The sequence below is a fragment of the Delphinus delphis genome, chromosome 15 (genome assembly GCF_949987515.2).
Source record: "Delphinus delphis chromosome 15, mDelDel1.2, whole genome shotgun sequence".
Taxonomy (NCBI): domain Eukaryota; kingdom Metazoa; phylum Chordata; class Mammalia; order Artiodactyla; family Delphinidae; genus Delphinus; species Delphinus delphis.
The window spans coordinates 78428200-78454853 of record NC_082697.1 but is presented as its reverse complement, the minus strand read 5'-3'; the positions used below and the strand labels follow the sequence as shown (position 1 = coordinate 78454853).

The 26654-nt window shown below is 57.4% G+C and overlaps 1 protein-coding gene across 1 annotated transcript; it reads left to right on the top strand.

Moving 5' to 3' along the window:
- The first annotated feature begins 295 nt into the window (after positions 1 to 295).
- LIMK1 (LIM domain kinase 1) lies at positions 296 to 25172 on the top strand. Its single transcript, XM_060033136.1, has 16 exons — positions 296 to 523; positions 2228 to 2324; positions 8784 to 8922; positions 9278 to 9387; positions 10864 to 11070; positions 15731 to 15836; positions 15924 to 16090; positions 17181 to 17364; positions 18200 to 18286; positions 18612 to 18743; positions 20051 to 20110; positions 20483 to 20548; positions 20901 to 21057; positions 23306 to 23361; positions 23583 to 23740; positions 23818 to 25172. Exons 1-16 carry the CDS (start codon positions 469 to 471, stop codon positions 23978 to 23980), a joined length of 1944 nt encoding a protein of 647 aa, XP_059889119.1. The 5' UTR covers positions 296 to 468; the 3' UTR covers positions 23981 to 25172.
- Positions 25173 to 26654: the final 1482 nt, after the last annotated feature.

The following is a 26654-nucleotide window of genomic DNA, read 5'->3' as shown; positions in this document are numbered from 1 at the left end:
TGCCGCATCAGAGCACGCATTCCACCTAAGCCGCAGCTTTGGGCTTAGGCGTCTTGGCCAAGTGGCGCGGAGCAGAGTGTTGTCACTCCAGGAAGAATGAATGAAAGGAGGAGCTGAGCGGGGCGGGGCGCCGCCGAGCGCGCGGGGCGGGGCCGCGCAGGGCAGTTCGGCCGCTCGCTCGCGCCCCGCCCCGCCCCCGTGCCGCAGCTCCGAGGCCCCGCCCCGGCCCGCCCCTCCGCTTGCTCCCCAGGCCGCCGCGGCGCGGAGCCGGTGCCGGAACCGGTGTCTGAGAGGCGGCGGCGGCGGCGGCGGCGGCGGCACCGCGAGCCCCGAGCCCATCCCTGCCCGGCCCGCGCTCTCCGCCCCCGCCTCCCGGGCCGGCGGCGGCGGCGGCGACTGCGGGCGAGCTTGCGGGGCCCGGGCCGCCCCCAGCCCCAGCCCCGCCGGGCCCCGCCCCCCGCCGAGTGCATGAGGTTGACGCTACTTTGTTGCACCTGGAGGGAAGAACGTATGGGAGAGGAAGGTGCGCGGGGTGCGGGCCGGCGGGGCGCCGACCAAGGGGCCGGGCGGGCGGGCGCACCGCGCTTGGGGGAGAAGGGGAAGCGGGGAGCACGGGTGGGGGCCGGGCCTGGCCGCCGCGGAGGCTGGGTCTGCCGCGAGGCCGCGCCCCTGTGTCCTCCGGGATGAGCTCGTCCTTCCGAAGCCCGCAGGCCCCTCCCTGAAAAGCTCCCACCCTGTTTCCCCCTCCTCGGCCCCGGTGGGCTGCCCTCCCACAGTCGGAGGGCCCCTCCTCCCTTTCATCCCCGCCTTCTCCCATCCCCCGACCGACGACCACCCGGGAGGAATCCCAGGCACAGCTCGCCCAGTCTTGGCCTCCATCCGCGAGCTGTGTCCACCCGGGGCTCGCCCTTATCCCTTGGAACAGGCCTTGGAAGAAAGAGTCGCTGGGAAAGCCTCAGCCCTGACTCGCAGCCCAGCGTTTGGCCGGCTCCGTGACCTTGAGCCAGGTGCTGCCTGCTGGGCCTCAGTTTCCTCGTTTGTACAGTTGAGGGCCACATAGTTGGCCCGTGGTGCTGGTGTTGGGAGCCTGGGGGCAGAATGGACAGAGCAGAGATGCGCCTCTGGGGAACTTTTGGATGTATGCTGGGGCCCCCACCCCCTCTCCCTGCACCAAACCCAGTGCCTGCCATCAGTCTTGGCTGGGAAGATGACTCTCATCCTAGCCGCCTCTTCTGCCCCTTCCCCCTACTGGGGCCCAAGGCTTGGGTTTGCAGGACAGTTAGGGTTATGAAGACCCCCAGATTCTCTCCCTGGGGTCTCCTTTCCTGGGCTTCCTCATCCAAGCAATCTCATAGGTCCACCAGGTTCAACAAAAGTCCTATTATGCCAGCTCCTCCAGCCCTGCCCTCCCCTGGGGCTACTGCCAACCCTCCCCCAGGTCCCTGAAGGCCCACTTGGAGCAGGGGCCCACCTTATGGTAGCTCCTAGGTCCCTGGGTCCTCATGGAGGGGCAGACTGTGGCCTTGGAGCTTGGCTGGTGACCCCGCAAGCCTTACCTTCTCCAGGGCTCAGTCTCCCCAACTGTACAATGGGAAGGGGCAGGCTGGGAGATCTTCCAGGGCCCACCCAGCTCCAAGGGTGTCAGGCCCCAGGGATGACTAAGCATGCCTAGTGGCCCTCTTGAAGAGGTGCCGGGCCTCCCTGGAGCAGGTGTCTGGGAGCCCAGTCCTACGGCCCTGGCCCCATGTTAGGCCACGGCATAGCCAAGCCTTCCAGGGGGCTTCAGTACAGGACGCACCAACCTAGCCCTGTCCAGTCCCTGCCCTTTGAAGGGACTGGGCAGGCAGGAGAGGAAGGGGGGCTGTGACAAGAGTGTCACCCACTGCCTTATTTCCAAATCGTGCTGCTTTCTTTCTCCGCATTTACCGTGCCAGACCCTGAGTTGAAGGATGCCATTGCTGGGGGTTGGCGGACATCTGCTCCTCCTCTTCAGTTTACAGAGAGAGAAACTGAGGCCCAGAGGAGCTTGGTAGTTCAGCTGTGGTCTCAGCAAGACTCTCAGACGTGCATTCTCTCTCCTGCTCTGTACAGCGACTGCTCAGCCTGGGCGCTGCGTGTGTACAGGAGGGTTTGTGGAGGTGCATGTGGAGTTGGCGCAGGCCAGCGCAGGCCTGCAGCAAACTGCGCCTCCTGAGAATGGTTCCTAACGCCCTTTCCACCCCTGCAGGAAGCGAGTTGCCCGTGTGTGCAAGCTGCGGCCAGAGGATCTACGATGGCCAGTACCTCCAGGCCCTGAATGCTGACTGGCACGCAGACTGCTTCAGGTAGGGCAGGCTGACCTGAGCTCGGGTGCCCTAAGCAAGGCCTGCCAGAGACGTGGCCATCCCTCCTGGTGCCATCTCTGGTTGTGACTTCCAGCAAGTCCTTGGCTTCAGTTTTCCCCATCTGTGAAATGAAGCATCTGGACTAGAAGATCTCTGGAGGCCTTTCTTTTTTGTCATTCTAGACAGAAAAGGAGAGAAAAGGCGAGACTTGCGTTTATGCTCGTAATACCAAGGCCTGTTGGCTCCTTGGTGGGGGAGGAGTGGAGGGTAGTGCGCCCCTGCCTTCCAGGTGCTGGTGCTCCACAGAGAGGCCTTGGGAGGAGCTGGGCCTCCTTCATGGGCCCCAGGCTAGTTTGGAAGATGCATATCCAGTAAGACCGGTCCCTTCCCTCCGGACACCAACTCCCAAGTGTAGGAGAGTAGGACCAGAGCTGTGGTGGAGCACATGGGGACCCAGAGGTGGCCCAGCAATCCAGGAGCACCGTCCTGAGAAGCAGGGGCAGGGGGTAGCCTTAGATAGCTCTGTAGGGCCAGAGCTGGGGATGTGAGATTTCCCACATGGAGAAGTGTGGTAGAAAGCAGCTCCAGACAGAGGGCCCAGCAGGTGCAAAGGGTAGAATGGTGACGGGGCCTGGCCCAGTCAGTAAACGGCAGCGTTCAGGCAGGAAAGCACCCAAAAGGAGGGAAGGTAAAGTGGTGAGGCCCAGCTGGGGTCAGGGCATCAACCACCGGCCGAAGGAGTTTAATTTGGGCAGTGGGAGGCTCCGACAAGGATTTTTTTTTTTCTTTTATAAAAATGTCTTAACATTTTCTACAATTTAGGAAGGGCCAGGCACTGTTTTAAGAACTTTTTATAGTTGGATACGTGTTGTCTCCGTGAATCGGAACACGGAGAGGTTAATTCTCTTGACCGAAGATACACAGCCAGTGAGCGAAATGAACACACAGTACACACACTGGCTGGGGAGCCCAGAGGAGAGGCGGGCTCCGTGTCCTGGGGTTCCCAATCAGGTGTTCAGAAGGAGGCCTTCAGGGAGGAACGGGCCTCTGAACAGGCAGACAGGGAGGTGGGACCGTGCAAACCGTTGAAGGCCCGGGATCAGCTCATCTAGTTGGAACAGAGTGAGTCGAGAGACATGATGATGAGGCAAAGTTAGGATCGATTCAGTGAAGAGCCCTGAATGCCAAGATCAGTAGCTTCTGAGGGCAGTAGGGAGCCAGCAGAGAGGGTAAGAAAGCAGGGGAGGGATGTGGGCAGAAGTGCTATTGAAAAATGCCATCCCGGTGGGCAGATGGTGGTAACATGGCAGGGAAGGGACTGTCAAAAGTTCGGGGCTCTGTGCCCATAAGACCTGACATAGGACAGTGACTAAGAGTGGAGAGAGTTTCAGATCTAGAAGGGACGATATTTGGCAAGGATTAGTCATATTAGCCACTATTCATTGGTGACTCTTGTAATGTCATTTCATTAAACCTTCACCATAACCGTAGGAGGGGCCGTTATTCGCTCGATTTCCACGTAAGAAATGGAGGCTCGGAGAAATCAAGTAACTTGCTGAAAGTTGCAACAGCCAGAGCTGGGACTTGAACCTATGTCTGTCTCACTCCAAGTCACTGCAGAGCTGAAGAAGTCAGGGGCTGTGGGGTGGAGCTGGGGGCTGGTGAGTGGCAGGGGCAGAATCTACAGCAGAGTCTGGTTTTTCACCCCGGGTGCAGAGGAGGCCAGTGGTCTGTTGGCTCTGGTGGAGCTGGGGGCCGTGTTGGTGAGGAGTTGTGCCCTGTCCTTGTTGAGGTACAGGTGCAGTAGGCTAGCCAGGGAGGCAGTGCCCTCCCGAAAGCTGGCCGAGGTGATCTGAGGCCGGTCAGAGGTGGGAAGGGCAGAGACAACAGCCTACTCAGTGCGGGGGGATGGGATTTGAGAAGAGGCCAAGAGAAATCCAGGGAAGAACTTTGGGGGCCCCGGTGCATGGAGTGGGGAGGGAGGTAGAGCCTTGGGAGACATGGGGGAGGGCCAGGCGTGCAGCCACAGAAGCCACAGAAGGGCAGCAGTGGGGCGGGATGCGTGGAACCTAGCTTTGGAGGGGTCCCTGCCCTGTTAACCAGCAGAGGGCTGAGGCCCCGGGAGGGGGCGGTAGGGAGGGGGCATGTTGGGTTAGGCCCCGGTGCGGTGGGGACACAGGGAAGGCTCCCACAGTGAGGGAGGGCCCACAGGCAGTAAGAGCCATGGCTTCCACATGGTTCCACGACTTACACAGTGTTTCTGGCCCCGTGGCGTGTGGTCCTCCCAACAGCCCCCAAACCTGGTTGAGGCCAACGGTGTCCTCACTCCCCTGACAGTCAGGAAAGCAGCTCAGAGAGGAGTCGCTGCTTGCTGGGCCCCTGGAAGCATCTCAGTGCCGTGAAGCGGGGCTGCCACCAGCCCCTGGGCTCCGAGAGCCTTGCAGCGACAGAGTTGCTGTGGGCCCATTGTCACCGCAGAGCCAGCCCCTTTCTCTGTTCCAGCCTCCTGGGAGGTCGTGGCCAGGCTCAGGGGGGTCCAGGCTTCCCTTTGCCCAGCTGCTGCCTCTGGGAGGTCCCTTCCCAGAAGCCTGCAGCTCAGGAGCCCTGGGGCTGCCGTAACTCGGGTAACATCTCCCTGGAGGCTGGTTGGGCTGACCCTGGATGAGGAGGGCTGAGTGCACAGCTGGCACTGGGGGCCGGAGCCTGGGCTGGGATGCCCCCCTCTTTGGGGGACTTGCAGGCAAAGAGGATGGACTGTCCATGGAAGTCAAGCTCTGTTCCCTCGGGGGCAGCACCAGAAGAAGCAGCTGCTCCCTGTCCCCAGAGAGGCTCCAGTGCCTTTGTTACAGCAGAGGCCGGGGGGCACGGAGGGTGCCTTTCTCGGGTGTGCAGGGCTGAGGACACAGTGCCGGCCAAGCTTCCCCGCCTGCACCAGAGCCCAGGCAGTAGGCCCTTCAGCTGCTTCCTGTTGTGAGCTAAGACCAAGTCCTCTTGCACCCACATCACTGCATCCTCCTCCCCTGCCGTGTGGCCACGCTGGCCCCTCCCTCTGCAGCCTCCAATCCTGAGTGCCTGGAGTAGGATAGGGAAACAGCCTGTCCGGCCCACCCCTGCACTCCCCGTAGGCCTCTGGGGCCCCCCTGCGATAGGTAGCAGCAAAGGATGCTGGCCTCGAACCTGAGAAGATGCTGCTTCCTCCGAGGGGCTAAGTAAGTGGAAAGCCCCCTCCCCACCTGTCCCAGGCCTCAGGCGGGGCCCCTGGTGTGAGGGCTGGGGCTGGAGGCCATGGCGGGACAGACCCACCTGAGGCCGGGCAATGGGGCAGGAGAACTGAAACTCCTTGGTCACTGTTGGCCGCCTGTCGAGGGGAAGCAGGCCACCGCTGAGACTCCTGGCCCTTCTGGTACAGGTCTCCCTTAAGGCTGGTCCCCCAGCTGCTCTTTTTCACCCTTGGTGTCCAGGGATGTGGCTCTGGGTAGAGGGCACCCCTGGGAGGGAAGGACCTGTCGCCGTAGGGGTTTCCACTGCTTCCCAGCCTGGCCTGTTCATCCCCCCTCCAGCCCCACAGTGCCCTCCTCTCCTGCTCAAGCCTGGCTCTGCCTTTGCTGCTCTGGGAGAGGGCTACGCTGTACCTGGTATTACTCTCTTGACACCCTTTGTAGGGGCAGGGGCATTGGGGGGCACCCCAAGAGCCAGGCATGTCCTGCCCCACCTGCCTCCTCTGGCTCCTGGCCCGATGCGGGCCTGAGGGGTGAGGGGATGCACAGAGTCAGGGGCGCCTGTGTGCCTTCCATCGGCAAAGGTCCACTGAGGCCCCAGGCGCCAGCCACCAAACTACTATGTGAGCCTGGGCTAGATCCCCTATCTGAGATGGAGGCTGAGCCAGGGCACCCTGGAGCAGTTCTGAGGACGCTGGGGGTGGGAACTGCTCCTGGTTGAGTGCACAGAGTGAACCAGTCTGGCAGGAAGCACTTCTGTTCTCTTCGGGCACCAGCGTTTGTAGGTGCCTGGTCTGGGACCTCGGGGAGCCGGCAGGTTAATGGCAGAGGCTGGCGGTGCAGGCTGCGTGGGGGGCCATGGGCGCATCTGATCAGGCTTCAGGGAAGTGGTTATCAGGGAGCTGACTGCACTCACAGAGCCTGAGTGAAGCAACGTGGGGTCTTCCAGGGCTGCTACAGTGACGAATGTTTGTGCGTGAGAAGGACTAGGAGTTTGCAGGCAGAAGAGCATTCTCTCCCCGGGGGGAAGGCGGCCGCTCCAGAGCCCCGACTGACCCGCCCACCGAGGTGGGGGAGGGGGGCTGCTTCCTGCAGCCTGGGGCTGTGGGGGAGACTCCCGCGGTGACACTCTTGTGACGCGCTTCGTGGCTGGTGGGTCTGGTCAGCGGAAGGGCGAAGTGAATCACCGATCCGCACAGGGAGTGGGGTATCTCCCCAAGGTCACCGTGCGCTGCCTGCGCCCCGCCTGTTTGCGGAGCCTGATCTCCTGCTGCGCACCTTCCTGCTAGGTTAGAGCCCCCTGGGGGCTGCGCCGGGGACCTCCCCGTCCCCGGGTGTCCTCCCTCCTGGCTCGGTGCCTTCCTTGCCTTGTCGCCCGCCCCGTGGTAAGATGCCCACCCACTGCAGTCGGCAGCGATTGTGGGGGCAGGAAGGGCTGCAGGGGCAACAGATGACGTCATGGCTCCCGTCCAGCCGCTGCTTCCGCTGCAGCCTCCCGCATCCCAGCGCTGCCTCCAGAGGCTTTCCCTCCCCACTCGCCATCCCTTTGAGAGAGCTCATCAGACCCCGCCTTCCTGGCTTCCAAAACCCGGGCATTTTGTGTTCCCCTGCCCGCCCCCTGCCCAAAGCCCCAAGCTGTGGTCCCCAGCCCCTTCCCTCAGGCTACCAGACAATGGGGAACTGGCTGGATCCTCTTAAAGGGACAGTGTCCCAGCAGCACTCTTGCTGCTCTGCGCTCCCTCCTTCTCCTCCCTCCTCCCCCTCCTCCTCCCCCCTCCCCTCCCCAGTTCCCTAGTTCAGGAGCAGTCATTGAGTGCAGTCAATGAGTGCTGCCCTGTGCAGGCTACGGTAGAGCGGAGGCTTTCCCGGCTGCCTGGTGCACAGTGCTCTCTGACCCAGCCCCAGTCTTTCCTGCCCTCCTGTCTCCTGGTTTGTTCCCCCACTGAACCATGCGCTCTGAGCCTGGGCCCTCCTATCCCTATGCGACCTTGGTACCTCACCCAGAGCACCCAGACAGCAACAGAGCTGGACGGGTCCCCTAGCCGTTCTCTGCGCAGTGTGTACTCCGGCCCAAACGTACCTGTGCATGCCAGGACCCTGGGTCAGGCTTTGCAGAACCCAGTGGGGCTTGTGCCCGGGGTTGAGGAGGGTGTCAGTCTCTGGGGGTCCCACATTTTAGCATTTGCTTATTACCCTGGCTTAGCTGAGCTGCTGGTCCCCACCCGACCAGGACACTTGACGGGAAAGACGTCAGGCATGTAGGTCTAGCTCCTGGCCTGGGGGGGTGGCACATAGAAAGAAGCCTGTACATCATTTCTCCCCATCTGCCCTTCAGGGGCCCCACCAGCCAGGCCTTCCCGCTGCCTATGCTGAACCCCGTTCTTGTGCCTGGCAGCACTCGTGGGGCTGGCTGAAGCCTAGGGAGCCTGGAGATCCCCTCTCTTAACTGACTGACTGGTCTATACTGAGCTGAACTCCTGCCTTGTATCTTGGTGGAACTGGGAGTATCTTCATGGGGCCTATGGTGCCCATCTCTGTGACCTTGGGCAGGGTAGACCCTCCTAAGTTCATCTGCCTCATCTCTAAAACGAGGGTAGCCATGCCTGCCTCATGGTGGCCTGTGAGAATTAGTAAATTTATTAAGCAAGAAAATGGGAAGGTGCCAGCACTTAGTAGGTCTTCACAGCGCCGAAAGGTTACCACCATCTACATCAGCTGCCAGAGCTGCCTCCACTTTGCTGGGAGTGGGGGGAGGGGGAGGGAGAGGAAGCCGACTAGACTGGAAGAGTGGGGCTCACAGTGTGTTCCAGCCCCGCTCCCCCAAACCTGAATCCTGGGCTCCCAGGTTCCAACCCTCCCTGGGCCTGACTGGTGGGTGACTGAGAGTAACTTGCCTGCCCTCGCTGGCCATCTTCCTTCACGACAAGGGACAGGGGACTCAGATGAGTAGCACCTCTCAGTCCAGGTCTAGCAAGTGGGCCAGACACCCTGGGTGCAGAACTGCTGAGGGTGGTTGTTCAGGCTGCACATAGTACCAAGGCTTCGGGCTGAGGGACCACGGCAGAGGGGGTGGGGGTGGGCGCTGAATCCATCCCCGGCTCCACTTGCCAAGCCCTGTGCCCCGGCACAGGCTGCTCCCGTCCAGAGGGTACACCTTTCTCTAGTGCTGCCTGTAGACTGGAAGGGCCCAGGTGTGTGGGAGGGGTGGGCCCCTCTGAGCCCCAGCTCCCCTTCCACCCAGGTGTTGCGAATGCAGTGCCTCCCTTTCACACCAGTACTATGAGAAGGATGGGCAGCTCTTCTGCAAGAAGGACTACTGGGCCCGCTATGGCGAGTCTTGCCACGGGTGCTCAGAGCACATCACCAAGGGGCTGGTCATGGTAAGCACCCCTCCCCCACTCACACACCTCACGTGTGTGGTGTGTGTGTGTGTGTGTGTGTGTGTGCGCGTGCGTGCACGCGCGTGCGTGCATGTGTATGTGTTTTCACAGGTTTCCCTGCTCCAGATCTCTCTCCCGTCATCTCTCTTGTTCTTTTCACTAGTTCTCTGATTCTCTGTGCCTCCTGAGCCTGTTTCTCTGTCTGTATCCCTCAGCCCGCTATTATGGAGGCAACTCTGTCTGCCCCGAAGTTGGTTTGGGGCTGCCCTTCTGAGAGGAGGCCGAGGGGAGGAGCTATGGGGGCTGAAGGGGCTGCTGAGGTGGCTTGTCCCCACCCCCCCAACTCCCCTTCCAGGTGGCCGGGGAGCTGAAGTACCACCCCGAATGCTTCATCTGCCTCACATGTGGGACCTTCATCGGTGATGGAGACACCTACACTCTGGTGGAGCACTCCAAGCTCTACTGGTGAGTGCCCCGCCCCTCCCTGTGCCTGGCGTGCCCCCACCGTGTCACACGTCTCCCACGCCAGGGCCCTTCCCGTTTCCATGTGGGGGGCAGTCATAGTGACAGTGTAGAAACCACTGGGAAATATAAGACTTAGCAATCAGGTGGAGAAAGCCTCAGACATCAGCTTTCTTTTCTCTTCGTTTTTTTTTTTAATATTTTGGCTGCGTCCGGTCTTAGTTGCGGCACGCGGGATCTTTTGTTGTGGCGCGCGGGCTTCTCTCTAGTTGTGGCGCACGGGCTCTCTAGTTGCGGCGCGTGGGCTCAGTAGTTGCAGTGCACGGGCTTAGTTGCCCTGCGGTATGTGGGATCTTAGTTCCCCGACCAGGGATCAGACCCACATCCCCTGCCTTGGAAGGCTTATTCTCAACCACTGGACCACCAGGGAAGTCCCACAGACATCCGCTTTCTTACTGACATCACTGCTGTGCAGTTCTGGCACCAACCCTCAGAGTTACCACCAACCCTGTGAGCTCAGGACCTGTCCCCAGCAAGTTCACCCTGACTTCAGTCACCGGCCACAAGTTTGGGAGTCCCCAGGCCGCTCGCATTTCTGACCGATTGGCTGCAAAGTCAGGGGTTCCCACAGCTCTCTCAGCTTTGATACTTCGCTCAATGACTGAGAGCTCAAGAGAGCACTATACTCACAATTATAGTTTTTTACTAAAGGCTGCAAATCAGGACCAGCCAGATGAAGAGACGCAAAGGGCGAGGTCCGGGAGGGTCTCGAATGCACAGCTTCTGAGCATTCCACCCATGGAATCAAGACGTGTGACCCGTCCTCCCTGGCATCACCAGAGTTTTTATTGGGGTTTCATTATGTAGCATAATTGATTGAATCACTGGGCATGGATTGAACTCAGTTTCCCCGAGGTCAGGCTGGGTCAGAGCCATAGCCCTCTCATCACGTGGTCAGTCTTTCTGGTGACCGGCACCCACCTCCCTGCTGCCTGAGTCATCTCATTAACATTAGCTCAAGTGTGTGAAGGGCTCAAGAAAAAGGAAGATACTCCTGTTCCAAGGATTTAGAGCCTCTTTCCCGGGAGCCAGGGACAAAGACCAGACAAATTCTTTATTATGGCAACACTGATAAAGCTGGATTTGAGGGCAGCATGACTTTTGAGGATCCCGAATGGACTCTTAATGACTTCCTGCTGAACTGGACTTATCCCCAGGCCTCATCTTGGCTAGCTGACGGAGCATAGACAACCTAGAGTGAGCCCCGGAGAGGGGCAAGGCTGGGCTGAGCATGCCCAGTTCCTGCTCCCAGCCCATCAGGCGGCCAAGCTCCTCCTCTTCCCTTGGGGAGCAGTGAGGGGAGGGTGGGAGGAGAAGAGAGCCTGGGGCTGAGGGATCAGGGTGGGGGTGATGCTGGTGACTGTCCTGACACACTTTTCTTCCCGCTCTTTGGGTCCCCACCGCCTGTGGCTCTTGCAGCGGACACTGCTACTACCAGACTGTGGTGACCCCCGTCATTGAGCAGATCCTGCCTGATTCCCCCAGCTCCCACCTGCCCCACACAGTCACCCTCGTATCCATCCCAGCCTCGGCTCATGGCAAACGTGGTCTCTCGGTCTCCATCGACCCCCCTCACGGCCCGCCAGGCTGCAGCACAGAGCACTCCCACACCGTCCGCGTCCAGGGGTGAGTGGCTGGCCTGCTGAGGCTGCAGCTGGTGCAGCTGTGGGCACGGATGCTCTAGGTGGGTGGCTGACCCTGGGGCAGGGGGGCCCTGAGAATGGGTGAGCACATGGGCCCAGATGGAACCCAGCTCTGACAACTGGTATACCAGATGCCTGGTTCAATCATTCCTCCAAAAAAAGTAACAAATGTTAGATAAAATATTTTAAATGTTTTCTTTAATCCCTGCATGACGCAACAAGAAAGAGAAGTAACCAGGTCAGGAATAAGTGAAGGAAGGAGCCCAGGTGTGTCAGCAGAGCACGGAAGGCAGCCATGACTTAAGGGCAAATCTGAATTGGGTGAATTAGGCTTCAGTTTTCGAGTCTTCTCATGGCTGAGTCTCTCAAAGCCCTGACTTGCTCAAGGAAAGTGAGACTAATAAGAGAACGCCTCCCCACCCCATAAAGCTGCAACCCCCAAAGGGCTCTCAGGGTGAGGAAGAACAAGAAATAAACCACACCTTCCACCAGCCGCCCACCCCGCCGCCCCTGGCAGCCAACTCCCAGAACTAGAAAATAAACTGATTTGAACCTAAATGGAAGGGGAGAGGGGATCTCCCCTGAGAATTCATACACTTGGGTTTGCCAACCAAGTTCACATGCCTGGGTGGTTCAGAAAACCTCCAGGCAAAATTGTAAAAGTTTAAAGTACTTCTCCGCTAGGGGTAATGTCCTCAGGCCATGACAGAATCAGATGCAGATCCTTTCTGGAGGAACCCACCTCCAGGCTTCACAGAATTTCTCGAGATAAGCGTCCCAAGGAAGGTGAGCCATTTGGTCAAAAATCGCAGAGAACAAGGCACTGTGAGCGAGAACCAGCGGAAACAACAGGTGGCAGAAGCAGACCTGCAAAACCTGCAGATAGTAGGATTATCAGAAACAATACAAAATTATGCTCCATATGTTTTAATAAATAAGAGATCCTTGGGAAAAGTGAGTAAAGAGCAAATGAATTTGGAAAAGAACCACATAGAACCCCTAGAAGTGAAAGATGGGTTTAGCAGTAGAGGAGGGTTTTAAACAGCTGAAGGGAGAAGCAAAAACACAGCAAGGTGAAAATAGGGAAAGAGAGGTTAAGACGCACGGAGGGCAGAGTGAGCAGCTCTAATCATCCATCTAGAATCACAGGAGGAGAGAATGGGAGAGAGGCAGTATTTGAAGATACGATGGCGGAGAACTTCCCAGAGCTGATAAAAGACACCAGTCCACAGACTGAAACCCAGTGAATCCCAAACAGGAAAACTAAAAAGAAATTCACCCATAGATTCCCCCACCTGGTGAAACTCTGACACCAAAGGCAAAAGAAAAGACTTTAAAAGTAGCCATAGGGAGGACTTCCCTGGTGGCTCAGTGGTTAAGAATCTGCCTGCCAATGTAGGGGACACGGGTTTGAGCCCTGGTCTGGGAAGATCCCACAGGCCGAGGAGCAACTAAACCTGTGTGCCACAGCTACTGAGCCTGTGCTCTAGAGCCCGCGAGCCACAACTACTGAGCCCCTGTGCCAGAGCTACTGAAGCCCTTGCGTCTAGAGCCCATGCTCCGCAACAAGAGAAGCCACTGCAATGAGAAGCCTGCGCACTGCAATGAAGAGTAGCCCCGACTTGCCGCAATAGAGAGAAAGCCTGCGTGCAGCAGCAACAAAGACCCAACGCAGCCCAAAATAAATAAATTTATTAAAAAAAAAATTTCCTTCAAAAACAGAACAGGCTGACACCTGATTTCTCAACAGAAACAATGAAAGCCAGAAATAGTGAAATGATATATTCAATGCACCCAGCAAAAAAGAACCGTCAGCCTAGAATTCTATACTTGATGTAAATATCCTTCAAGTATGAAGGTGAAATAAAGACATGTTAAGGCAGACAAAATGAGATTTGATACTAGCAGATCATCCCTAAAGAAAATTCTAAAGGTTGTAGAAAAGGTCTGAGATGTAAGAAGAAATGAAGGTTAAGGGGCTGACGCAGTTGATAACATGCTATGAGACGTTGAGCAGTTCCCTTGTCCTCTCGGGTTTTTGGGGTCTCTGTCTGAACAATGAGGAAGTCAGATACCTTGGGGCCTTCTGAGATTTCTCCTGGGCCTTCATGGACCCTTGAGAAATAGTTTTAAACGTTCCCCGTGTCTGGGTGTGGGAGCCACATGCCAGCTTTCTTTGGATTCAGTCAACGTTTCTCACATACCTGCCAGGTACCAGGCCCCATGCCTAAGCACTGGTGAGAAGTGAAGATGGTACTGGCGGGGGGAGGAGGAAGTTGGGCTTGACTCTGCATCTCCACCCCCATCTTGAGCATCAGCCAGGCCAGCAGCTGCCTTCCATACACAAGTGAACAGACAGATTGGTGAGAGAGATGGGGAAACTCCCAGACCAGCTGGTCCCTGACAACTGGGCAGAATTTTAGGAGTAGAGGGTCCACAGCACCTCCTCCCTGCCTCCCTCACTGGGTGAGCATTCTTTCCTGCTTCTTTTCCCCCCTTTGGCCACACTGTGCAGCTTGTGGGATCTTAGTTCCCCCACCAGGGATCGAACCCGGGCCACAGCAGTGAAAGCACCAAGTCCTAACCACTGGACCACCAGGCAGTTCCCTAAGGAATATATATATATATATATATATATATTTTTTTTTTTTTTTTTTTTTTTCCGGTACGCGGGCCTCTCACTGTTGTGGCCTCTCCCGTTGCGGAGCACAGGCTCCGGACGCGCAGGCTCAGCGGCCATGGCTCACGGGCCCAGCCGCTCCGCGGCATGTGAGATCTTCCCGGACCGGGGCACGAACCCGTGTCCCCTGCATTGGCAGGCGGACTCCTAACCACTGCGCCACCAGGGAAGCCCAGGAATATATTTTTAAGGCTATATCCATAAGAAGTCTTTATCCATGAAAATATATTCACTATTTTTTAACTTTTTTAATCCTGAAAATTTCAAATTTACAGAAAAATTACTAAAATAATAAGTATATTGAATACCTGTACACCTTTTACCTAAGTTCACCAATTTTAACTTTCTGCCACACTTGAGGCATGTGTGTCTCTCCCTCTATGTATTTGTGTGTATGTACATATATATACTTGTATATACACACATGTACATATTGCTATTTTTTTACTAAATCATTTGAGTGGAGGTTGTAGGCACCATTGACCCATCCTCCCCCCACATACTTCAGACCTTCTCCTAAGAACAAGGACATTCCCTTACATAATTGTCCATTGTATCTTACAGTGTAATGATGATATTTAGGAAGTTTAACATTGACACTTGTATTCAGTGTACAATCCACATTCGAATTTTGCCAGTTGTCTCAACACTGTCCTTTATGGCAGTTTCCCCCTTGATCCAAGATCCAATCCAGGATCACACATTGCATTGAATCCTCACGTCTCTTCGGTCTCTTTTAATCTGTGCCAGTTCCTCAGCTTTTCATTGTCCTTTATGACCTTGACATGTGTGAAGAGTGCAAGTCAGTTAAGGAAGCATGCCCCTCCATTGGGGTTCTACAGAGGGTTCCTCTTCCTTAGGTTTAAGTCATGCATTTTAACCAGATAACTGATGCTGTGTCCTTCTCTGTGCATCTTACTGGTAGACACAGGATGTCAGTGAAGTGCTCCCTTTATTGGGGATGTCAACTTCGATTATTTGGTTAAAGTGCAGTCCACTCTCTCTGCTGTAAAGGATGTTTTTTCCCCTTTGCAATGTAAGCAGTTTGAGTCATCTGTGAGATATGAGTCTGTAAATATCCTGTTTCCAGCAGCCTTTCACTGACTCTAGCATCCACAGATAATTCTGTGATGGCTACAAAGTGGTGATTTTCTGTGTTCTTCCTGCTGTTTTTATTACCTGACTTTCCTGTGTAAGGAAGCACTTCTCCCCCATGTGAGAATATACTCTCGATAATTGAAAAATTGCTAGCAATCTGTTTTTCTTAAAGCTCTCAGTCTCCTTTCTGTCCTGCCCACCCTCCCCCAGCCCTTCCCCATCTCAGGTCAGAGACAAAGTGACCATTCTTTGCAAAGCTTTTACAAAGACAAAATGACAATCAGACAGTTAACACCAAGGAGTTAAAAGAAGCAAGTAAATTTGGCAAGTTGGCCATTCCGTGAGTTAGTTTATGGCCAAGTAATCCAGGGCACCAGCCCCATCTCCACCCTGCAGCTGTGGCCCAGCCCAGGCTACTGGCTCCTTCCCGCCGATCCCAGAGGAGTGGGAGCCTTAGCTTCATCTTGCAGGGCAAGTTTGGGGGTCAGGTAGGAAGCAGTGGGTCCAGACCCTCTTAGGACTCTTTGACGCTTGTCTGCCCCACACGTACCAGCCAGGTAGAAGGAGAGGTCTGTCCTCCATGGCAGAGACAACGCTCTGTTGAACAGGAGCCTCCGAGCATCTAGTATAGGGGGGCAAACACCTGGAGGGCATGCCACTTTTCTCCAGTTCCACACCCATAGGGGGCAAGCATTGTAATTACTATAGAACTCTTCCCACCAAACCAGAATTCGGTGTTCCCGCCGGTTGCCACCTGCCGATCACACAAGATAGAATGGTTTGCCCCACGCTCCTGATCTGATCCCCTTGGCCTTGGTTTCCTAGTGGGGTGAGCAGGGGTCTGACCACCGCTCTATGCCCACAGAGTGGACCCAGGCTGCATGAGCCCGGATGTGAAGAATTCCATCCACGTTGGAGACCGGATCCTGGAAATCAATGGCACACCCATCCGGAATGTGCCCTTGGACGAGGTATGGGTCCTGAGTCTGGTTGGATGTGGTGCTCCCCTGAGAGCACCACCCCTGAGACTCACCTGTCCACACTCCTGCTCTCCCCAGATTGATCTGCTGATCCAGGAAACCAGCCGCCTGCTCCAGCTGACTCTTGAGCATGACCCCCATGACGCACTGGGCCACGGGCTCGGGCCTGAGTCCAGCCCCCTGGTCTCCCCGGTTCACACTCCCAGCGGGGAAGCGGGCAGCTCCGGCCGGCAGAAGCCTGTCCTGTAAGTCAGCCCTGCACCTTGATGTACTGTATCTTGGTACTTTCACTGACGCTGGGCCTCAGGGGGCATGGGACCTGGTCCCTACCCTCCGGTAGCTCACAGTCTGATGGGGGAGTCAGCCCTGCAAAAAGAAGGAGGCCGGCAAGGGGTGCAGGGGGCTAGAAAGAGGAAGGAGAATGAGGAGCAGACGGGGAAAGCAGCACCCCCAGCTGGGGATGACAGCGCTTCCAGGGTGGACCAGCGCCCTGGCTTCGAGGAGCAGCTGGCCAGCAGCTCAGGATGCTGGGGCATCGGATGTGTTGGGGAGTGACGGGCTCTGAGGCAGAAACTCGTGGCTGGGGTCTTCGGGCTTTGCCCATCCCGGGGCGCCACCGAAGGGTGTTGCAGCACAGTGATGTGTTTCACAGAGACCACTCTGGTCCCCTTTGCGGGGAGGTGCCCAGTACCAGAGACAGCTGGGGGACTGTTGTGGTGGTCCAGGCCAGAGGGGCCAAGTGCCCTGTACCCTCTTAAAGAGAGGTGGGGAGGCACCAGGAAGAAGCCCAGAAGCAGGCTGGTCCTCGTGCCACTCACTGCAGGGGTCTGCTCAGGACTCCTGGTCAAGGCTTTGAGGGGGACACCTGGGATGACAGCCTTTACGCTAAGAAACAGTGATACTGAAGGCATGTGTTTCCTCCTCCCCTGCATTTGTCTGGAGCTCAGGCTACCCTGCAAGGCCACCTGTGGGCATTCTGGGCAGGTAGTCTGCCTCTGCACTCCAAGGCCTGGGACTCAAATGCTGGGAGACAAAGCGTCTGATCCAGGGTCACCAGGCAGAGAAGGCCTAGGGCAAACATTCCTACCTTAACAGGAAGTCCAAGCCAGACAGGGCACTGGGTGCTGGCATCAGGATGGGGCAAGAGCCTTATGACTGCCCCAGAAGAGCTGTCCTCTGCCGCCCTTTCTGACTGTACGGGTGACTACATAGACTGGCATCGATGGGGCATGGCAGGTAGGGGGAAGGGGGCAGGGCCAAGACCTGGCCTCCCCCCAAGGGGGCCTCGTCCGGGTGCCCACCTGGTGGCAGCGGGCACTGGGTGTGTCCCCCCAGGAGGAGCTGCAGCATCGACAGGTCCCCGGGCGCCGGCTCGCTGGGCTCCCCGGCCTCCCAGCGCAAGGACCTGGGTCGCTCCGAGTCCCTCCGTGTGGTCTGCCGGCCGCACCGCATCTTCCGGCCTTCGGACCTCATCCACGGGGAGGTGTTGGGCAAGGGCTGCTTCGGCCAGGCCATCAAGGTACAGGGCACGCCAGGCAGGGATGGGGCCGTGGGTGGGAGCAGGGGGGCAGCCTGTGTGTGACCCGTTGGTCCTCCACCCTCCTCCCACCAGTGTCCCCAGGAAGCCCCAGTGGACGGGTATCTGGCTTCCAGACTCGCTGGCCAGAGCTCTCCTCCACCTGGACCTCCCTGAGCTAGTTAGGGGGAGGGGACTTACTATAGATAGACCACGAAAAGTGGCTCCTCGGGGTGGGGGATGGGAGGGCAGCCCGGACTGACCCTGAAGGCTCCCTCCCCCAGGCCCCCTTACTGAGCCCAATACCAGCCCCCTCCTGGCCTCTGGGCTGCTCACCCCCTTCACACTCTCCCACAGCAAGACACGAGCCCTTCCCTGGCTCTGATGTCACCTGGCTATGACCAGACTGGAAGGTTCAGAGTTATACAAAAGGCACCAGCCAGGTTGCCCACGTGTGCAGACAGGCCCCAGCCCCTGTCCCTCGTCAGAATCTCTGGTAGAGCTACCATTTGACTTCCAGGAGACAGCCCAGCAGAGCAGAGGAAAGAGAACTGGCCTCTGGGTCAGGCGGTCCTGGACCCAAGCCCTGGCCACCCCCCTTCCTGCCACTTGGGTGACCGTGGACCCTGGTGGGAAACCTTCTTGAGTCTCAGTTTCCTCACCTGTAAAAGACTTAAGCCCCACCCCCTCGGGGGCTGCGAGCATCCCATGAAAAGTTTGCGAAGGGCTTGAAGCCGTCTGTCCATCTGCCTGGGGTGGGGATGGGCCTCCTGCAGGGCGGGCCTAGAGCAGAGCACGTGCCTGTGCTGAGTCTCAACCCCTGGGCGTCCCCACGCAGGTGACACACCGGGAGACAGGCGAGGTGATGGTGATGAAGGAGCTGATCCGCTTCGATGAGGAGACCCAGCGGACGTTCCTCAAGGAGGTGGGTGAGGGGCCTGCTGTACCCTCTGCACCAGACTCCTAGGACCTGCCCCACCCTTCGCCATTGAGAGGGGATGGGGTGGCAGAGGGCTCCAGGAGGATGTGTCGCTCAAGCCCACGCTGGAAGAAGAGAAACTATCTGCCAGGAGGGCGAGAGGGGCAAGGACGTCGCTGGGGGTGGGAGCAGCCCAAGCAAAGAGCACGGCAGCCGGCAGGTGTGACCCCGGGGGCTTGAAGGCTCCTCCATCTTTGGAACTGTCCGTGGTGGCCTCTGGTGGGAAACGGGGAGAAGGAGACATGGGCCCAGCCTGTTTGCACCCCACCAGGTGAAGGTCATGCGATGCCTGGAGCACCCCAACGTGCTCAAGTTCATTGGGGTGCTCTACAAGGACAAGAGGCTCAACTTCATCACCGAGTACATCAAGGGTGGCACGCTCCGGGCCCTCATCAAGGGCATGGTGAGTGCCGGGCAGAGCCCCTGCCTGAGACCCGTCCCAGCCGCTCCTGCCCTAGGACCCTGGGCCCAGCGGCTCCTCTGTTGGTCCCAGTCTCCTCCCAGGCTCTTCACTGGGGATCGGCCTCTGGTGTCAGAGGCCCTCCAGACCCTGATTCTGAATCAAATAAGGGAGCAACTGACTCCATCTAAGGTGGGGGGGGGAAGCTGGGGCCCAGAGAAGGGTGGCAGCTTTGCTGAGGGGATGCACAGGCTGTCAGGTTAACCCCGTGCACCTGCCATAGGTTACCTCTCCCAGAGGGTCTTTGTTTTGCTTCTAAGCAAAACCAAGTCACTTACTGTTTGCCATGACGTATAAAATTCAGAACTCGCTGTGACAGCTTGGATGAAATTACCGATCCTCCTCTAAAAAAGAAGCGTTTGCGGGGGAGCTTCCAGCTCTCCTGGGATGCTGACGGTGCCCCGGGATCCGACGCTCAGCATCACCACCCCAGCATCACCCTCAGACCCGGAGACCCTGTTCCCTTCCGTCGCCGCTGAGTCCTCAGTCCCTTAGGTTGGATTACCTGCTGTCACCAGAGTATGGTCCCTGCGGGCTCCGGACAGGTGTAACTTCTCAGAGGGATTCTATGGTCCAGTGCAACTCAGAAATGCTGGGCTGCACCAGCGCAGGCTTCCTGGCTGCACCTGAATCTTTAATACGTTCTGATGTCCTTGCTCTCCCACTTGAGGTCTCCAAGGAGATGGGGGGAGAGCATGGGGTGTTTCCCCAAATGATTTGAGCCAGAGCCCTGTTCTCCAGAGTGACTCACCGCAGCTCTCTGCAGGTGACCTTGCCAGGCCCGTCTCTGCTGGACCATGAAAGCAGGTTCAGGTTTTTTAAAAACTCGAAAAAATGGGATTTAGTAGAAGAGAGTTTTTGTTCTCAGAGGAGGTGGGTCAGGAACTATAGAAGAGTATCTCCCACCCCGTCACTGTTTGGAACCAGTTCTGTTAGAAAATTGTTTTGAATTATTCACCCACAGCCCTTAGAGGGGACAGTTGTGAGGGACTTCCTTGGCAGTCCAGTGGTTAGGACTCAGCACTCTCACTGCCGGGGCCGCAGGTTCAATCACTGGTTGGGGAGCTAAGATCCCACAAGCCACATGGCAAAAAAAAAAAAAAAAAGAAGGGACAGTTGTGGGTGTAGAAGAGAGTTGGGGGTGCGTCATCAGACCCTACAGGACAGTCGCCCCTTCCTGTCTCTCTCTCACCCAATGTCCTGCAACTGTGGCCCCGTTGGCTCATCCTGGTCATTCTCCCCACCTCCAGGACAGCCAGTACCCGTGGAGTCAGAGGGTGAGCTTTGCCAAGGACATCGCTTCGGGGATGGTGAGTAGGCTCCGATTGCCGCGGGGCGTGTGGGCTGGGTGATCAGGCCCCACTTATAAAAGCATCTCGGGGCTTCCCTGGTGGTCCAGTGGCTAAGACTCCGCGCTTCCACTGCAGGGGCGCGGGTTCCATCCCCAGTCGGGGAAGTAAGATCCCACAGGCCACGCGGTGCGGCAAAAAACGAAAACCAAAACACGTTCTCCAGCGCTCACCTAAACTTCACAAGTTTAGAAATGGAAGGCACAGGAAGCTTTGAGAGAGGACAGAGGGGATCCAGTGGGAGGGGGGAAGGTGGGAGCCTTGGGGTGACCAGGGCGGGGCTGGGGGCCCTCAGCACGGCTGCCCCCTGACCCCCGTGCCCCCCACCCTCAGGCCTACCTCCACTCCATGAACATCATCCACCGGGACCTGAACTCCCACAACTGCCTGGTTCGTGAGGTGAGCGGGCCGGGCCGGGAAGGGACAGCAGGGGGCCCCGCCCACCACGCCGCTAGACGTGCGGGGGCGGGGGCTCTGCTGTCAGCGTGGCCTTGACGGAGAGCCGCCCACACCAGGCTGCACCAGGGGCTGCGGGCCCGGAGGAGGGCCCGGGTGTGTGGACTGGGGTGGTCAGGGCAGGCTTCCTGAAAGAAGCTTTTGGGGGGGATGTATTTCAATGGGGGACAAGTGGGCCCAGGGAGCCCGGCTCTAAGGGGCAGTGACTGAGGGACCACAGGCTGTGGTCGAGGAGGGAGTGGGCAGGTGGTGCCAGGGGCGTGTCTCAGTGTGGCTCTACTTCCGGGTCACCCAGAACAAGAACGTGGTGGTGGCCGACTTCGGGCTGGCGCGGCTTATGGTGGACGAGAAGACGCAGCCCGAGGACCTGCGGAGCCTCAAGAAGCCAGACCGGAAAAAGCGTTACACGGTGGTGGGCAACCCCTACTGGATGGCGCCCGAGATGATCCACGGTGAGTCGGCAGCCCCGCCTGGCACATCCCCCAGGGCCCCGCGGTCCCAGGCGGAGCTGCAGGAGGCGGAGGTCCTGCCCTGCCCCTCTTTGAGTCCTGTCGTTGGTTTCCTTGTGCTGCTGCAACCAGTCATCACACACTTGGCTTAAAAAACACAAATTAGGGCTTCCCTGTGATGCAGTGGTTGGGAATCCGCCTGCCAATGCAGGGGACACGGGTTCGAGCTCTGGTCCGGGAAGATCCCACATGCCGCGCGGAGCAACCAAGTCCGTGCGCCACAACTACTGAGCCTGCGCTCTGGAGCCCGCAAGCCACAGCTGCTGAACCCCACGCGCCTAGAGCCCGTGCACCGCAGCAAGAGAAACCACCGCAAATGAGAAGCCCGTGCACCGCAACGAAGAGTAGCCTCCGCTCACCGCAACTAGAGAAAGCCTGCGCGCAGCAACGAAGACCCAGTGCAGCCAAAAACAAAATAAATAAGTAAATACATTTATTTAAAAAACCCCACAAATTATCCCGTAGTTCTGGAGGTCAGGAGTCCAGTATCAGGCTCACTGAAGTCTGAAGTCTGGTGTCAGCAGGGCTGCATTCCTTCTGGAGGCTCAAGGCGAGAGGATCTGTTTCCTTTCCTTTTCCAGTTTCTAGAGGCTGCCTCATTCCCTGGCTCCTGGTCCCTCCTCCAGCAAGGCCAGCAACGTAGCCTCTTCTCTCTGACATCTGTGTCCATTGTCACGTCTCCTTCCCTGACCCTGACCCTCCACCCTCCTTCATAAAGACCTTTGTGATCCCATAGGGCTCAGCTGAATGATCCAAGATAATCTCATCTCGAGATCCCTAACTGAGTCACACCTGCAAAGTCCTGTATAAGGCAGCGTGTTCACAGGGTCCAGGAGTTAGGATGGGGACACCTCCAGGACCGTTATTCAGCCTCCCACAGATCCCCTTTCTCCCACTCCATTTCTTTTTTTTTCAGGCCTGTTACACAGCGGTCCCATGTGTGCCCAGACTGGGGCTTTATAAAGCCTCTGCACAGGCAGGGGACACGCAGACACAGGGTCAGGGCAGCAGAGCCAGGGTCATCTCAACGCCAGCTCTGACCAAAGTTAACCCCCCCCAATAGCTAAACCTGTAAATTGGGGTTAATGGTCCCTATCTCTAAGGAGTAATGTGAGAATTAGATAAGGTTTGTAAGCTAGTCAGAATTCAATAGAGAGTGGCTGTCCTGATTTTTTTTTTTTTTTTTTTTTTTTTTCCGGTACGCGGGCCTCTCACTGTTGTGGCCTCTCCCCGTGCGGAGCACAGGCTCCGGACGCGCAGGCTCAGCGGCCATGGCTCACGGGCCCAGCCGCTCTGCGGCATGTGGGATCCTCCCGGACCGGGGCACGAACCCGTGTCCCCTGCATCGGCAGGCGGACTCTCAACCACTGCGCCACCAGGGAAGCCCTGTCCTGATTATTTTTAAAGTCGTCAGAGAGAAGGTATTGTTTCCATTTTACAGCTGAGGCAACTGAGGCTCAGAGAGTCTGTATCAGTCCCTGAGGCTGCTGCAACAAATTTCCACAAACCAGGTGGCTTAACAACAGACACTTATTCTCTTATAGTTCTGGAAGCCAGAAGTCTGAAATCCAGTAGAGCCGTGCTCCCTCCGGGGATTTTAAGGGAGAGTCCATTCCTTGCTGCTTATAGGTTCTGATCCTGGCGTGTCCGGACTTGTGGCCACATCAGTCCAATCTCTGCCTCTGTCTTCATGTGACTGCCTCCTCCTCTGTGTCTTTTCCTTTTCAGTCTCTTTTTTAAGGACAACTGTGATGGCATTTAGGGCCCACCCGGATAATCCAGGATTGTCTCATCTCAGGATCTTTAACTTAATCGTAACTTCAAAGACCCTTTTTCCAATAACATTCACAGGTTCCAGGGGTCTGACGCAGTTCTCTTTCGGGGTCACCACTAGGTCCATGACCTGCCCAGAGTCACATCGCTGGTTAGTGACCGAGCTGGGCCTGGAACCCCTTGCCCAGGGCTTTCACCTTTACCCACTGCCTACCCCCGCCAACAGGTTGGCTCAGACTGGGTGGGCTCGGGTAGTGTCAGAGCCTAAGGCCTGATGCTACAGAGGTTTCCAGCATCTGCCTCCTGTCCTGACCTGCTGGCCAGGGCATCCCCCCAGTGGGCGGGTCCCTGGCCCGGCACCCTCACCAGCTGACATCCCTGGCCCCATGCACTTGCTGACAGTGGTCTCTTCATCCAGGCCGCAGCTACGACGAGAAGGTGGATGTGTTTTCCTTTGGAATCGTCCTGTGCGAGGTAGGTCCAGGGTGGGCTCACACTCCCAGGCTGCAGGCTGAAGTCTGCAGGGGCCCCAGGCCAGGGAGGCTCTGGGAACGGGGCTGCCCACAGCCACCTGCATTCCCAGGGGTGTGGTGGTCCAGGGGGCGCCAGGCCCGGGTGTGACCTGCCCTCGAACCCACCTGGGTGGTGCCCAGTCCCAGGGGCCCTGGGTAACTGCTGGGCTTCGTGCTGGACAGATCATCGGGCGGGTGAACGCTGACCCAGACTACCTGCCGCGCACCATGGATTTTGGCCTCAATGTGCGAGGCTTCCTGGACCGCTACTGCCCCCCAAACTGCCCCCCAAGCTTCTTCCCCATTACTGTGTGCTGCTGTGATCTGGACCCTGAGAAGAGGTGAGTGGGTTGGGGGCTTAGGGTGGGGTGGTCCCCAGCAGAGCCCGAACCCACCATTCCCCTGCCTGTCTCCCCAGGCCCTCTTTCGTGAAGCTGGAGCAGTGGCTGGAGACGCTCCGCATGCACTTGGCTGGCCACCTGCCACTGGGCCCACAGCTGGAGCAGCTAGACAGGGGCTTCTGGGAGACCTACCGGCGCGGCGAGAGTGGACTGCCCGCCCACCCCGAGGTCCCCGACTGAGACCGGCCCGCCCAGCTGCCCCTGTCCCCGACTCGGGAGAATCCACCCTGCACCAGATTCCTCTGTGTGCGGTGGCCAGGTGTGGCACCCTCAGCGGGGCAGCGGACACCCAGACCCCTCCCCAGTGCCAGGCCCTAACTTGCCTTCTACCCTGTGGGCCGTGGCCCCTGCCCTTCCTCTGCCCCCGGCCCCAGAGCTGGCCTGGCTGCACAGACACCATCACCTCGCCCTGCCTTACCTCTGTCTTGGTGGGACCACCCCCTCACGCTTCTCCTTGCATGAGCTGGAGGACCCGTGTGAGCTGTACCCCATCCCATACCCGGTACCCTACCCCACACCCGCTGCCCCGGCTGTCCTATGCACACTCTACCCGTCTGCAGCTCCTCTGAGGCTGGGCCAGAGGACAGACAGCCTCAGACCGTGGCTCATCACTATTCCCAGGAGCCAAACAGGGAGTCTGGGGCCCATCACCCCCCCAGGGGGTGTCTAGGTAGCGTCAGGTATTGATAATTATCCAAACCCCCAAAGCAGAGAGAGGTCGTCTCCTGTGGAGTGGAAATCCCCGTGGCTGGGCAACAGCCCTCCCTCGCTTTGGGTCTTTTTGTTTCTTTATTGAAGCCACTTTAGTGAGAAGCAGGTACCAGGCCTCAGGGTGAAGGGTGGGTCCCTGGAGGGAGAGGGGGGCTGTGGTCCCAGGGCCAGAGCTGCTGGGAGGAGCAGCAGAGGGAGGCTGGGCAGAGTGGACGAGGCAGTGTCCACCAGCATCCCAGCCCCCTGAAGTTCATCTCAGCACCATCCCGGGACTCTCCCCGAGGCTCCCTGCCAGTGGCCAGAGCAGCCCCTGCCCCTCCCCATGCCCCTCTGTCCTCTGGGTTCTTTCTGTGTAATCTATTTTTTAAGAAGAGTTTGTATTATTTTTTCATACGGCTGCAGCAGCAGCAGCTGCTGGGGGCTTGGGGTTTTATTTTTTTGGCGGGCGGGGGTGGGGGGGCCATTTTGTCACTTTGCCTCAGTTGAGCATCTAGAAGTATTAAGACTGTGAAGCCTTCTCAGTGCACTTTGAACCTGGAAAGCAATTGAAACAGGCCCATGGGACTATGACTCAGGGAGGTGGGACACAGTCACCTCCATCTAGGAATCACGATGTCTAAGGAACAAAACCCAGACTCAGAATAATAAAATAAATTCTGTACTCCCCACCAGATCCCGCTTTGTGACATGTGTCTGGGGGCCCTGAGGAAACAGGAGGAGAGAGGAACTTTTTGGATTAGAAGCCTTGTGGGAAGACAGGAATGGAGGTGTGGGAATGGAGGTGTGGACGGAGGGCCTAGAGGGTGGGGATGGAGGTGGTGGCCCAGCTGGGACAAGTGAGGACTTTCCAAAGCTGGGTTTGGTGGTGGGGGGAGGATTGGGGAAGAGTGGGAGAGACTAGGGAATGGATTGCTCTTATATCATGCTTGCTTTTTTTCTAAAATGTAAAGGGTCCAATCAGGAAAGCAGAAACCACGCTAGTTATTTCAAATATAGGTCATTTAATCCAGGGAATTGTTTATACAGGTGGCGAAAACACAGTGGAAGGGCGAAAAGTGGATACTGAGATAACCATTTCTGAGGAACTGCAGGAAGCAGCTGCTACCCCTTGGCTGGGGCACTTAAGGAAAGAGGAGGTTAGTTTAGTTATCTGGTGTCGGGTAACACTTCATCCCTTAAATTTGGTGGCTTGAAATAACAGTGATCACTCATGGATCACAACCGCTCTGTCAAGGATATGGGAGCAGCTTGGGTGGGTGGTTCTGGTCTGGGTTCTCTCCTAGGGTTGTGTTGGTGTTTGGGGTCTGGGGTCTCTCCTAAGTTTGTGGTCAGATACTGCCTGGGGCTACAGACATTTGAGGGCTCGAGTGGGACCAGAGGGTCCACTTCCAGGGGCCCTCTGTATGTGGCTCACACCCGTGGCCGCAAATTGATGCTGGCTGTTGATGAGAAGCCTCAGTCCCTGTCAGGAGCCTCGCCATAGGGCTCCTTGAATGTCCCTACAGCATCCTCTAGGCGTGAGTATCCCCTAGGGTGAGCGCCAAGAGACGAAAGCAGAGGCTTCACTGCCTTTTAGGACCTGCTCTCAGAAGCCACACAGGGTCACTTCCACCGTACTTCACTGGTCACACAGACCAACCCTGATTCAACGTGGGAAGTGTCTACACAAGGCCACAAGTAACGGTCCAGGAGATACCACTGGGGTCTTCTTGGACACTGGCTAGAGACGTGGAGGGTGGAGCCCCAGGAGACCAGTGCTTGGATTTTTGATTTTATGGGGGAAAGGGTTGGATTCCAGTTGGTGCTGGAACTTCTAAGAAGGTAGATGCAGAAATAGTGCTAGAGCTAAACATTTGCTCCTGCTGGACTGGAGGGCATTAGAAAGTCCCTCCTCCACATTCCAGTCTCCCTCAGCTGGTCCCTATTAGCAGGCCCACCGCAACAGGAATCCAGTTGCAAGGGAGCCTGGGAAATGTAGTTTTCAGTGGTCCAGCAACTGTTTCACAGAACAGAAAGTGGACTGGGCTTGAGGCTGAGATACCACAAGCAAGCAGCACAACCCACCCCTTTGGCTACTCATCACCCACGCACATCTTTCTACCATATTTGATATCCCTACAACTCTAACAGCTTCATGCCTCCA

Excerpts from the sequence above, each read along its gene's own strand:
- LIMK1 (XM_060033136.1), top strand. The coding sequence starts at position 469 with ATGAGGTTGACGCTACTTTGTTGCACCTGGAGGGAAGAACGTATGGGA. Across the intron at positions 2,325-8,783 it reads TGGCACGCAGACTGCTTCAG|GTGTTGCGAATGCAGTGCCT; the intron begins GTAGGGCAGGCT and ends CCTTCCACCCAG. Across the intron at positions 23,741-23,817 it reads GATCTGGACCCTGAGAAGAG|GCCCTCTTTCGTGAAGCTGG; the intron begins GTGAGTGGGTTG and ends CTGTCTCCCCAG.